At 44.2% G+C, this 14,701-nt stretch overlaps 1 protein-coding gene across 2 annotated transcripts in view; it reads right to left on the bottom strand.

The window, feature by feature from the left end:
- The window catches only part of c2cd2l (c2cd2 like), a 139,288-nt gene extending 126,047 nt beyond the window's left edge, over positions 1–13,241 (bottom strand). For both annotated transcript variants that reach the window (XM_059956819.1, XM_059956818.1), the window contains exon 1: positions 12,391–13,241. In XM_059956819.1, the coding sequence (XP_059812802.1) occupies positions 12,391–12,741 (351 nt within the window). In that variant the 5' untranslated portion in view covers positions 12,742–13,241. The remainder of the gene's footprint in view (positions 1–12,390) is intronic.
- Between the last annotated feature and the right edge of the window lie 1,460 nt (positions 13,242–14,701).

Below are 14,701 nucleotides of genomic sequence, written 5' to 3'. Positions count from 1 at the left end.
CGTGCATGACAGATGTACCACTGGGGCAGTACGGTAGCGTAGTGATTAACGCAATGCTTTACAGCACCAGCTGTTAAGATCAGGCTTCGATTCCTGAACTGAGTTTGTACTTTCTCCCCGTGACCACGTGGGTTTCCTCTGGGTGCTCCTGTTTCCTCCCACGTTCCTAACATTTGGGTTAGTGAGTTGTGAGCATGCTATGCTGGTGGCAGAAGTGTGGGGACACTTGCAGGTTGTATAGCACAATACTCACAAACGTCATATTTCACTGTGTGTTTTGATGTGCATGCGACAAATAAAGCTAATTTTTTTTTAAAACACCATCTGGGTGGTTAGATCACCAGACCTGTGTATAGAAGCTGTATTTGCAAAGCACCTTCACTGGAGAAAAAGATCTCAATGATAGTCACAATGGAATAATGATCATGAATTCATGCAGAATCAGAGGAAACTTGATTAAAAGTTTGGGTAAAGGCTAGAAATTCAAGGGGAGATGACACCATGGAAAGTGAAAGATAAACAACTTACAATGAAAAGCAGCAAAAAGAACAGTGTAACCATCCAACAATCATTTAATCACTGAAAGGTGGGCATTAGCACTACACATAATGCAGATATGTTCATCAAGTAAGAAGCAAACTCTTTTTCCTTCACGTTTTATTGAATATCTTTAAAACCACTAGCCCCTCTCCACACCTAGGTTGGGTGCCATTGGGGAAGTTCAGTGGCAGCACTCTGACACCTTACTAGCACTGAGAACTATACTGAGAGATCACTTTATCAGGTACCTCCTGTACCTAATAAAGTGGCCACTGAGTGTATGTTCGTGATCTTCTGCTGCTGTAGCCCATCCACTTCAAGGGTTGGCATATTGTGCATCCAGAGATGCTCTTCTGCACACCACTGTTGTAACGTGTGGTTATTTGAGTTACTGTCACCTTCCTGTCAGCTTGAACCAGTCTGGCCATTCTCCTCTGACCTCTCTCATTAACAAGGTGTTTTCACCCACAGAACTGCTGCTCACTGGATGTTTTTGGGGTTTTTCACACCATTCTCTGTAAACTCTAAAGACTGTTGAATGTGAAAATCCCAGGAGATCAGCAGTTTCTGAGATACTCAAATCACCCCATCCAGCACGAACAATCATTGCACAGTCAAAGTTATTTAGCTCACATTTCTTCCCCATTCTGACATTTGAACTGAACAACTGAACCTCTTGACCATGTCCACATGCTTTTATACACTGAGTTGCTGCCACATGATTGGCTGATGAGATATCTGCATTAACGAGGAGTACAGGTGTACCTAATAAGGTGGCCACTGAGTGTATAAGTTTGTTTACGGGCAACCTGCTGCATATGGAAGTAGACGGAGGTGGTGCAAATGTGGCTGATACATCTTTTTAATTTGGGAACCTCACATGTCACTTCAACTACCTGGCAGGTTTAATACCCACAGTCACCTATAACTGCTAACTGAGATAGAACTTCATGGTCAGCTTGCTGGGCTCCAGTGGAAGAGGAGGAGAGAAGTATGCTGATAAGAAGGAAGCAAGCTGAAATTGTACAGGAAAGTTCTGAGATATATGCATGGACAGGATAATGAGCAAGTGACTCAGTAGATTAAAAAAATCTCTCAAACTGCAGAAGGAACTCAGCAAATCAGGCAGTATCTATGGAAGGGAATAATCAGTCAATTTTTCAGGTGGAGACCAGTCCTAATGAAAGGTTTCAGCCTGCAACATCAACTCTTTATTCTTTTCTATAGATGCTGCCTGACCTGCTGAGTTCCTCCAGCATTTTTTGTGCGTTGCTCTGGATTTCCAGCATTTGCAAATTCTCTTGTGTTAATGAATGAATAAACTGTTATGCAACAGGGATCTTTCATTATTTGCTACTGACCTTACTGGGTTTTTTTTTCTGTTCCTCATTGGATCTAAAAGTCAGAGAGGGTAAAAACAAGCTCAGCAGATGAACAAACAACTGATCGCACCAGGGGTTCTGAGTTTATCAGGCTGCCATTCACCCCATTAGGTATGGCATGGTAACATCACAATTAACATAACACTTTACATCACTAGTATTCAGGGATCAATTTCCATCAGTGTTTAAGGAGCTTGTACATTCTCCCCGTGATTACAGGGGTTTCCTCAAGGTGCTCCAGTTTCCTCCCACATTCCAAAGGTTAGTAAGTTCAAGTTTATAGCCACTCAACCATACACAAATACATAGCCAAACAAAACAGTGTGGCTCTGGGACCAAGGTGCAAAACACAGTACATACGGTCACACACAGCACATAGAGTTACGATCCGGCACATACAGTCACAAATTAACACCAGCACAAGTTCCTGAGTGGCATGGTCTGAAGATTGAAAGTGTGAGGTACATGTTTCTGTAAGACAGTGTAATGTTACTGACATGATCATAATAAAACAAATAGTCCTATAGATATGTGAAACAGCAGCAATACAAGATGAAACGTGACCAGTGCAGGATGTGAGTGTGTCTGTGGGTTGGGAAGTGGGGCAGGGCATTTGGACAAGGGGGTACATGAGTACTGGATGGCAGCAGGGTTTAAACCTAACAGCCTGGCAGAAGCTGTTGCCCAGCCTGACAGTTCAGGTTCTTATGCTGCAGTACCCTCTGCCTGATGGTAGAAGGTCAGAGGTTGTGGGAAGGATGGGAGGGGTCCTGGACAATGCTTGAGGCCCTGCGTGTGCAACCCTTCTGATATATGCCCTGAATGAAGGGGAGAGAGACCCCGATCATTTTTTTCATCGAGTTGTGGGCAAGCTACATAGGTGTAGTGAGTCTCACCCTCAGACCTTGATGCAACTGATGCATCTGCCTGCATGTTTTGATGCTTCAATGTATGTGTGACCAATAAATCTTTATAAAATGCAGCTAGAAGTGCAGTTTGCTGCCAATAACTCTGTCAACACATGTCTGTCCAAGTGATCATCATACCCATGACAGCTTCACTCCACTCACACCAGCTGCCTGGGTCCACACTCTGTCAAATCCCATTCTCATAAGCTCCAATAAATCCTTTACAGGCCCCTTCCATGACCAAGTGTTCAATCATCACATCTCCAGCCTCAATTTCCTTCCAATTCTGGAAGATAGGAACACTTTGGGAACTTTATTCACATACAGAAAAGAAACACCAAGAGACTGTAGATGCAAAAACAAAATGGAGGAATTCAATGGGTCATGTAGAATCTGCAAAGGGAAATGAACAGTCCATGTTTCAGATCAAGACCTTTCATCTGGACTTAAAGATTAAGATTAGTTTTATCACATGGACATCAAAACATACACAAATGCATCATTTGTGACTATGACCAACACAGTTGAGGAGACGCTTCCGGCGCCAACATAGTATGCCCACAACTCACTAGCCCTAACCTGTATGTGGGAGGAACCCCACACAGTCAGAGAGAGAACATACAAGCTCCTTACAGACAGTGGCAGGAATTGAATCTGAATCTTCTGTTTGCTGTCACTGTAAAGCATTATAGTAACCACTGTGCTATTGTGCTGCACCAAGATGGAGGGGAGATAACCAGTGTAAAGAGGTGAGTGGAAAGGGTGGAGTCAGCTTCCGGTTTCATAATTCACAGAAAGTTTCCACCCAGAAGGGTTGCATGAGACTTAAGTACAGTCCAGGTGAAGGGTCTTGACCTGAAGTATTGATTACCCATTTTCCCCCACAGATGCTGCCTGACCAGTATTTTGCTTTTCATCCACTTGTGAGCTGCTGTTACCAGGGCCTGTAGCTAGTCACCTGGTGTCTGGTTACACCCAAAGCTCATTCTACAGATCAGTGAGGAGACAATTTTCAAACTACTGAAACCTTTTGGCTGTTCTCTGGTGTTTTAATATTTAACCACGGTGTGAATCAAAGATGTGAACCCACATAATATAGGAACTCCACCCTTAAAAGCAGGATATCATAAAATGATTAGAGATTAGATTTTACAAGATGGCAGCCAGCTCACCATCCCCCACACCACTGCCATGACCTGCATGTATCTTGCAGATGCAGGTTGCCAAGCAACAGAATGCACAGCTGACAGCATAGCGCTGTACACGGTATCGATGAAGCATCCCTTAACAACACAGCCACAGAGTGTTGTCACACTGAAATTATTCCTGAGCTCTTCTGTAAAATGCTTTTGCTCTGTTACTCTAATGCATTGATCAGTGTTGATGATCGCACCTCTTATGAAATATTCATTCCGTGAGAAGTCATGACATTGTACCATTGTAAAGTGGATCAAGGAGCCAGGCGGCAGGTTTAGCAGGATAGAACGTTGAACACTACAGCACAGTACAGGCCCTTCAGCACATGACATTGTGCTGATTTTCAACCTGCTCCAAGATCAATCTAATCCTTCCCTTCCATAAAGCCCTCCACTTTTCTCTCATCCATGTGCCTATCTCTTAATCTCTTAAATGTCCATCATGCTGCCTCTGCTGTCAACCCAGGAACCACGTTCTACGCACCCACCACTCTGTGTAAATGCTTTCCTTTGACATTACAGAAAATCCAAGTTAATTTCCCCCCCAAGAAATTATGCCTCATCACCAATTCTTAAGAGTTATAGAATTCCTTGATTTAATTGCCAGCAGACCCTAGGCCAACCCCAATGTGTCATTAATCATAAACAAAGATAACTTTACAAAATACTAAGGTACATTAGTTGTATATTTAACATTTAGATTTGGTTCACTGTTCAGAAAGACCATTGCAATCACACCAATCCATGGGCCAAAGAATAAATCAATTCCATTTGTTGCAAGAAATTGCCACATTTTGGCTGTTTATTGGAATTTGTTTATTACTGTGATATGTACCAAGATACAGTGAAAAGTTTCTCTTGCATACTTTTCTTACAGGCCAAATCATTACACAGTGCATTGAGGTAGAACAAGGTAAAACAATAACCGAATGTGGAATAGAGTGTAACAGCCACAGAGAGAGTGCATTGCAGGTAGACAGTAAGGTGCAAAATCATAATGAGGCAGATTGTGAGGTCAACTGTCCATCTTCTTATATGAGAGAATCATTCAGTTGTCTTATAACAGTAGCGTAGAAGGTGTCCTTGCATCTGGTGGTGCATGCTTTCAGGCTCTCGTATATATTTTTGAATTATGGCAGTGAGTTTCTGTGCCTGAACATGATACTGCTTTTCTGAGTTACAACTTCCAGCAGTTTGTGTATTGACATGTTTTCTGACAGCACAATCAATTGTCAATCAGTAGGTGGCTTAACCTCTGATCCTAACAATGTCAAACACATTCGGCATTGTATTAGCAAGAGTGGGAAAACTTGACAATTTTTTTTTAAATATTTATTTCAAATTATCATAATTATAAACACATGGTGGCTAACTTTATCTGTCCCTGACCTGAATGTGTTCTACCTCAATGCACTGTGATGCAATATCACTTCAGAGAGAAGAGTCAAGTACATCACTATAGGTTAGGAGTTACATACAGATAACATCAGTGTAGTATTGCCAACTTCCTTCCCCAAGGACATCATTTTTAAGCCAATCCAATAATTTTGTGATGCCTACTCTTTATATTTTATTATAAATTATGAGGGGTATAAATAGGTTACATGCAAGCAGGTTTTCTCCCCCCACTGAGGTTGGGTGAAACTAGAACAAGAAGTCATAAAGGGTGAAAGGTGAAATACTGAAGGGGAAATACTTTAATTCAGAGGGTGGTGTGAGTGTGAAACAAGTTTCCAGCAGAAATGGATGTCAGTCTTTGTGTGTAGTTTTTCATTGATTCCATTGTATTCCTTTGTTCTATTATGAATGCCAGCAAGAAAACGAATCTCAAGGCAGCATCTGGTGACAAATATGTTCTTCAATAATAAATTTACTTTGAACATTGAGGTATCATTCCCGTATGCTAACAGAGTCGATTTTGTAATCATCCCCGGAAAGTTATCCTCACACCCAAGAGCAAGTTATTATCCATAGGGAGGATCAGTTTGACACGGCCACCACCTCTAACACTGAGTGAGACTGCCCAGAATGCCAAAACCAACCCAATACATTGACCTTCCCATCACCAATTAGCTAGACCCAGAACACATGCACACTTCCAACTCAAGTATACTTTATTTTATTTGTGCACAATGAAAACAGCATGGCTCCTGTCACCCACACTGTTTTGAATTCTGGACAGATTAATGCCATTTTTATACAGAATTGTCTAGCAGTTATGACTATTTGGTAAACTATGTATGTTCAAAGGGAGGTTATGCTCATCAAAGACTTTGCTTGGCTGGGCTCTCTGCATTCTGTCTGCAATCTATCCTTACCTGGCAATTATGTTGACCCTTGTTTTATTGCAACTTCCACAATATGATCCAAAGTGGCTCAATGCCAGGACCTGTGGACTAACTAAACCAGGACCTGGCGTGTAGGCTCTGGTCAAATACACTCCCAATGTTTACTGCCCCTCATTGAATCATATTTCCATAAAACAACCCAGTGTCTTTACTGGAAGACATCACCACACATTGAAAGTGAGAGTCTGTAACACTTGTACAGCAAGCGTTAAAGCAGATTTCATCAATTAGATCATTAAATGAATATTCATTGCTGTTAACATTCCACTTTAATTTTCCTGCACAAAATTCACACACCTGAAGTAAGTTTTATTTTTAAATGTAGCAGCAGAAATGAAGCTGCATTCTAAGTGACCCAAATTGCAATACCCAAAAGAACTGCATCATTAACACAGCTTCATTAATGAACCAGTTCGTATGCTTAGTTAAACATATTGTGTAACAGAGGAGCAGGAGCAGACTGTTCAGTTCCTCAAGATGGCTCAGCCCTTCAATTAGATCCAAGCTGATCTATGATTATTTACCAGCCCTTAGAGTTTACCAAAGTTTCAGAAGACCCTTGATAAATCCCTCTCCATGGGGGTGTATTTTTACTGTGTAAGAATTTGTTTCCATAATTCACTCCTGTCCAATCTTGCTCAAATTCTAAACACAAGAGATTCGGCAAATGCTTGAAAAAGGCTTAGCACTATCAATAAGCCAAAGACCTATAAGAACAAACTAGACAAATGGTACATTCTGCAGATTCTGAGAAAGCAGGGCACACACAGATAATGTTGAAGGAATTCAGCAGCTCAGGCAGCATCCGTAGAGGGGATGTTTCAGGCTGAAGTCTCTTCATTGGGATTCCCCTCCAGATGCTCCCCAACTTACTGAGTTCCTCCAGCATTGTGTGTGTGTGCTTTTCTAGTTCTTTTCTAGGCCCTGCTGAGCTGCTCCACCAATCATCTTGTCAAGTCACGATAATTTCAAACACCAATCAAGTTATCCATTCAACCTTCTAAAGGGATTGCCAGCTTAGATTATGCTACATTTGATCACAGCTTAACCATTTCAAAATATATTATCAATATCTATACAGTACACAACCCTCAGATTTGTCTTCCCACAGGCAATCACGAAACAAAGAAACATCATAGAACCCGTTTAAAGAAAGCCCCATACAACAAAGACCATCAAAAACACAGAGCGTGAAAAAAAGGAATCGCACAAAGTACAAAAAGTAAGCAAATAATACACAGAACATTAAACACCGAACCGCAGAGTCCCCAAAAGTCAGTCCACAGAAGAAGCCACCAAGGCAATCGAACCTTGCAGTGTGGGACCCAGGTTCCTGCATCCACTGCAAATGCAAATGCATCCTGCATCCTGCATCCTGCATCCACTGCAAATGCAAATGCATCCTGCATCCTGCATCCACTGCAAATGCAGGCCGACAGCGCTAAATACCCTTTGTTTTCCACTCTCCTCCTTGTTGATTTTAATCTTGATCAACACATTAAGCTCAAACTTATTTTTGTGAATCTCTTTAATCTCTCAAAAAATGGCTCGAACTGGTGCCCAACACACCTGACCAACAACTTCTATTTATATAGCATACCCCCCCCCCCCCAGTAGAAGGATGTTACTTTAGAACAGAGAAAAAGAATTTCCTTAACCATTGGATGGTGAATCTGTGGAATTCATTACCACAAATGGCTGTGGAGGCCAAGAAATTGGGTATACTTAAAGGAGAGGCTGATAGGTTCTTAATCAGTAATTGCATCAAAGATTATGGGGAGAAGGCAGGAGAATTCGGTTGGGAAGGATAATAAATCAGTCATGATGGAATGGTGGAGCAGACTCGATGGGCCAAATGGTCTAATTCTGCTCCTGTGTCTTATGGTCTTGTGATCCTTGGCATCAAAGTCGACCTACTGTACCACAGAGAAGCATTTCCTAATAAAATTGCCATCAAGCAATGTAGTAAAATAGTAGGGTAAATGAAAAATAGTTAGATATATTTAAAGTGGAAGTTGATAGGTTCTTGAGTAGTCGGGGCATTAAAGGTTATGCAGAGAAGGTAGGAGAATAGGGTTGAAAGGGAAAATAAATCAGCCATGATTGAAAAGTAGTGCAGGCTCAATGGGCTGAATGGCCTAATACTAATGTTTTATAATCCTTGGCATAAAGGTTAATTCATTTTATCTCAAAGAAGTGTTTCCCAGTGTCAAGGATAGATGACAAACATCTGATCAATGAAACAGTTGTTCAGAACCATCATGGGGGGGGGGGGGAAAGAGGAGCATTTTAGAGGTGAAATAGCAAACCTTAGCCCTTGATAACTGAAAGGAGATCTGCTAATGGTGACTCAAATGTTCGAAATCCACTTTCCTTTCTCTTTCACAGTGATAACTTCCTGATAATCTGCATGTCCTGTGGCATTACTGACTGAAATTATTGAAGTGACAGGATGTAAACATAATACTTGGCTCTTCGGAATTATTGACAGTGCCAAAGCTCAATGTCTTCAAATCCATAAGTCCACTGGAGGTGGAGGCTGAAGGCAGAAGACAACCAGTTTTAGAATTGGAGGACTGTGTATATGAGTGGGTGGGAGAGTGGGAGGGAGGAAAGGGGCTTGTTATGTTGTTGTTGTGTTACGCGTTGTTCTGCCAAGCATCGTGGGTTTGGCATATTGGCACCAGAGTATGCAATGTCACTTGTGGGCTGCTCCCAACTCATCCTTAGGTTGCATTGGTTGTTAACACAAATTACATATTACACAGTACGCATGACAAATAAAAAGAATCTGAAATCAGAAATGTTAGCTTTATGCACCATGATCTTTCACTGATATCACCAACAGCCACATTTAAGAGTGTTACTTCATTACCAACATCCCCTTCCCCTCAACCTGCGAAATAATGCATCAAAGGTATGAGTACTAGTTCCTTTTCCAGTGCCTATTGCAGAGTATGTGTAGGCCAAGAAGCAATTGAGGACAGGAATCTCATATTAACTCCAGAAAATAATGCAACAGTAACGTTAAATTCCCCAGGTTATGCTATAACCAAGATTATTTATTCCAGTTCATTTAAGGGCAATTCTGCAAAGCTGATCCTCACAATAACAAAAAGCTTCCAACTTTCATAATTATTCATCCATCAGTCTGGATGTGATTCAAATAAATACAGAGCAGAACTCCAATTGACTGACTCATTCAGCTTGATATTATTTTTTTAAGTCAAGCAGCCAGGATAAACTTGAACCTACTCTAGATATCCAATGATAGAAACAAGCCTCACAATTCTCCAGAAGTAGGGCCAATGGAGAAGTTTCCCTGCATGAACCCAAATTCAGGAACCAATGAAGGTGATCCCGAAGAAATCAGGAGATGTGGACCATAAACAAGCAGAATTACTTGAGACTTTCTCCATACTATACTCAACAGCACATCCAGGATATACAATAGTGTACAGAATGTACACTCAGTGGCCACTTTATTAGGTACACTTGCTTGTTTTTGCAAATATCCAATCATGTGGCAGCAACTCAATGCATAAAACTTATGCTATAACCAAGATTATTTATTCCAGTTCATTTAAGGGCAGTTCTGCAATGCCACGGTCAAGAGGTTCAGTTGTTGTTCAGACCAAACATCAGAATGGGAAAGAAATGTGCTCTAAATGACTTTGACCATGGAATGATGGCTGGTGCCAGATGGGGTGGTTTGAGTATCTCAGAAACTGCAGATCTCCTGTGATTTTCATGCACAACAGTCTCTAGAGTTTAGAGAACGGTGTGAAAAACAAAAAAAAAAATCCAATGTGCAGCAATTCTGTAGGCAAAAACACAATGTTAATGAGAGAGGTCAGAGGAGAATGGCCAAACTGGTTCAAGCAGACAGGAAGGTGACAGTAACTCAAATAACCACACGTTACAACAGTGGTGTGCAGAAGAGCATCTCTGAATGTACAACATGTCAAACCTTGAAGCGGATGGGCTACAGCAGCAGAAGACCACAGACATACACTCAGTGGCCACTTTATTCAATACAGGATGTAGCCAGTGAGTGTGCATCATGCATGGGGAGTCCCTTTTACTTGCAGGAAAAGCGCAGTACTTATGTTCAGAAGAACACATTACCAGCTGAGCCATTACCAACACCAAGTACATATAAGGTGCGGCTGAATTTTACTAGCTTGGAAGGTATAACATTCCAGTCTCTGCTAAGGTGGTCAAAATAGTCCAGTGCTTTATAGGCCTAAAAGCCGATTTTAATGCCTTTTATACTGAGTATTTCTGCCCATGATAACTTAAAGCTAATGAATAAAAGCTGTAATTCCTAGCTATCTGAGGCATTCATAAACTTGAACTTGATATAACCCACAAGTAGTACCATTATATAATCATGTCTCACAATATTTCACTAATAGCACATGTTGACTACAATTCCCACTGCCTCAGGAATCCAGGACATATTATCAACCACTCAAGACCACATTCCAAAGATGTACGAGTTAGGGTTAGTGAGTTGGGAGCAAGTTCCATTGGCCGCAGATGTGTGGTGACGCTGTGGGCTGACCACAGCACAGTCCTTGCTGATTTGATTTAATACCAATGACCTACCCGAGACATTCTCCATTATCCCCTCTCCCAGCAGAATGATGATACGAAAGATTGGAAACACACACCACCGGGCTTAAGGACAGCTTCTATCCCGCTGTCATGACATTCTTGAACAGGCTTCTTACGTGATAAAGATGAACCTTCCATCTCTCAAACTAACTTCAGAGTCAGGTTTATTATCACAAATGTACATTGTCAAATTTGTTTTCTGAGAGCAGTATAGTGCAATATGTAAATAAGTTTAAATAATTATTAAAAAATAAGGGCAAACAGAGAGCAAAATTATAAGGTAGCATTCAGGGATCATTCAAGGATGAGTGGCCCTTGCACCATATTTGTCTACCTGCACTGCACTGTCTCTGTAACTGTAACACTAGATTCTGCATTCTGCTATGGTTCTTCCCTCAGCACTACCACAATGTATGGAATGATCTGGATGGCACGTTTTTCACTGTATCTGGGTACATGTGGCAATAATGTGACATCAGCAACAGGCATCTCCTCAGGCTGGATACTGTAGATTCCATCCATACCCCAGTGTATTAGTAAAGAAGTGGAATTTGTCAGTCTACCAAGAGTGGGGCACCGCAGTAGCATAGCGATTAGCATAACGTTTTACGGTACCAGCAACCCAGATTCAATTCCCGCTGCTGTCTGTAAGGAGTTGGTATGTTCTCCCTGTGATTGTGTGGGTTTCCTCCGGGTGCTCCGTTTTTTCCCCATATTCCAAAGACGCACAGGTTAGTGGGTTAACAGATGGTGTGGGGTATTTGGGTGGAAGAACCTGTTTTTGCACTGTATCCTAAATAATTAAGATGATAGCCTTGGTGAAAGATTAAGGAAAAAACTGAAGATGATCTTGTGATATGGGGAGCGACGATGAGGAAGAAATCTGAATTGTTGAGTCTATGGAATGGTTCCCTTCTGTCCTGAATTTAAATCTAATGTTTCGATGTATTTAAAATTGGAAACTGGGATAATGATCGTGTTTCTTTTTCCAGAAATGCTTGCAGACCTGCTGAATGTTTCCAGCATTTTCTGTGTTGGTTATAAACATTTGCATGTTTGAACATTGGCTCACCATTCGCCGCATACATTCATCAGTCTCGAAACCAGTGAACCCTCTCTTCTCAGGAATGTCCATTTGATAATGGTGCGCCAAACAGCAAGTTTACTGGTTTAAAATAAAATGCCCAACATTCTCCACATTCAAAAAAATGACAGAGATCCGCGTTCGTCATGTACACGAAACCCAGCAAAACTACAGGGGAGACGGTGCACAATATAGGAACCCAGCAGAGACGCCCGGGGAAGCTGCTACCGGCTCCGGCACCGTGGTGGAAGGAGGAAGCTGGTGTTGATAAAACCGAAGAGAGATTGGAGTAAATAGAATAAGGTAACCTACCCCAATGCGACAAGCCTGGTCGTTCAGCGCCCTGATCCATGCCTTCTGCCAATTGTCTCTGAAGGACTTGAAGGAGGAGAGGGACCTGAGCAGATGCCGGAGCCCCGAGGTGGAGCCGCTATCTTCCCGGGAGCAGCCCAACTGTAGGAGTGAGCTCCAGAGTCCCAGAGCGGCGGGAGGCCGGTGCCGAAGAGCGGCCGGGCCAGAACGCCGTAAAATCCCGAAGGAATACTGCACCAGCCAAGTCAACACTGTCACTATGGAGGCCGCGAACAACAGCAAGAGAATCAACCAGCCGGCGTCCTGGAAAGTAGCAGAGGTGCCGCCGAGTAGACCAAAGGCCAGAGCCATAGTCAACAGACACAGAGCGAAGAATCTTCAGTCGGAGCCCGAGATGTGGCAAACGAATCCAACTTGCAAATAACTCTGGCGCATTGGATAGAGTGTATCCGAGGAACGCACACACACGCAGACCTCCCTGGGATCCGCGATGTCTACATTACATGTATTGCAACATTGATACTGCGATATGGGTTGTTTCAGGTCGATACACTGGGATCTTGCAATGCTCGCAGTTGCACACCTTCTCAGATCCATGTAGGTGTCGGAAGACCCCCTCAGCCACCCATGGTTTGAAACTGAAATTGATGGAGTGTCAATTTGAGGCAGGTGACTTCATCCGCAGGAACCTTCTCGCTTCTGTAGACAGGCCGGAACGCGCAGCGATAGGGAAGTGGATGCGCCACCGGCGCTCGGTTGCTTTGCAGCCCGGAACCGAACAGAACAAAACTGTACGCGCTGTAGCCCAGCATTCAGAGCGCAGGCGGAGGCAGACAGCAGCGCTCGCACTGCGCAGGGGCGGCCGCTGAGGGGGGTGGGAGGAGAGACAGGTAACTGGAGGGGTATTGTGGGGTACGGGGGGTAGGGGAAGGGAGACGGGGGTGGAGGGGAGTAGGGAGATAGGGTGGGTCGGCAGAGTTGGTTGGGTAGAGGCTAGAGTGGGAGTTGGGGGTACGGGGGAGGGGGGACGGGAGTGGGGGTACGGGGGATAGGAGTGGGGGTACGGGGGAGGGGGGATGGGAGTGGGGGTTGGGGGTACGGGGGAGGGGGATGGGAGTGGGGGTTGGGGGTACGGGGGATGGGAGTGGGGGTTGGGGGTACGGGGGAGGGGGGACGGGAGTGGGGGTTGGGGGTACGGGGGACGGGAGTGGGGGTTGGGGGTACGGGGGATGGGAGTGGGGGTTGGGGGTACGGGGGAGGGGGATGGGAGTGGGGGTACGGGGAGGGGGGATGGGAGGGAGTGGGGGTTGGGGGTACGGGGGAGGGGGATGGGAGTGGGGGTTGGGGGTACGGGGAGGGGGGTGGGAGTGGGGGTAGGGTGGACGTGGTGTGGGGGGCAGGGGGATGGGTGGGAGGGTAGAGGGTTGGTTGGGTAGAGGCTAGAGTGGGGGGTGTGGGGGCAGGGGAGAGGGTTGGCTGGGTAGAGGCTAGAGTGGGGGGTGGGGGAAATGGGAGTGGGGAGGAGAGGAGTGAGGGGTGTGGGGAAGGGGGAGTGGGGGGAGGAGAGTGGTGTGGGTTAGTGGGAAAGGGGGTGGGAGTGGGGGAAGGAGGGGAGAGGGAGCAAAAGGGCAGGAGGGGCAAGCAAAGGGAGAGAGAGAATTGAGGGTTATGAGGGGAGAGAGGGGAGTGGGTGGGGGAGAAAATTGAGGGTTATGTGGGGAGTGGAGGGAGGAGGGGTTGGAAAGAAGGAGAAGGGAAGGTGAGGGGGATAGTTTGGTGAGGGAGGATGGGAGAGGTGGGCAAAGGGGAGGAGTGGGGTGGGGACTTGAGGATGGGTAGCAATAATGGGAGCCTGCAATCCTTCTCCCAGAGATGCTGCTCAAGCCCAAGTTTTCCTTCTGCAGAAGACCAGGGTGCCTTGTAAAGCTGATCTGACCATGGACTCATCTTCATCCACCTGCTTTTTTCCCCATAACCCATAATTCCCCTACTATGCAACCATCTATCCCACCTTGTCTTAAATATGTTTACTGAGGTTGCCTCCACTGCTTTATTGGGCAGAGAATTCCACAGTTTCACCACCTTCTGGGAAAAGCAACTCCTCTTCATTCCAAATTAAATCTACTCCTCCGAATCTTGAGGTTACGTCCCCTACTTCTATTTTCACCTACCAGTAGAAACAACTTTCCTGCCTCTACCTTATCTATCCCTTTCATAATTTTTTATGTGTTTAATAAGATCCCCTCTCATTCTTCTAAATTCCAGTAAGTAGTCCCAAGTGACTTAATCTCTCCTCATAGTCTAACCCCCT

Source organism: Hypanus sabinus, chromosome X2 (assembly GCF_030144855.1).
Source record: "Hypanus sabinus isolate sHypSab1 chromosome X2, sHypSab1.hap1, whole genome shotgun sequence".
NCBI lineage: Eukaryota > Metazoa > Chordata > Chondrichthyes > Myliobatiformes > Dasyatidae > Hypanus > Hypanus sabinus.
Note: the sequence above shows the minus strand (reverse complement) of the source record. Positions and strands in the feature narration are given on the sequence as shown.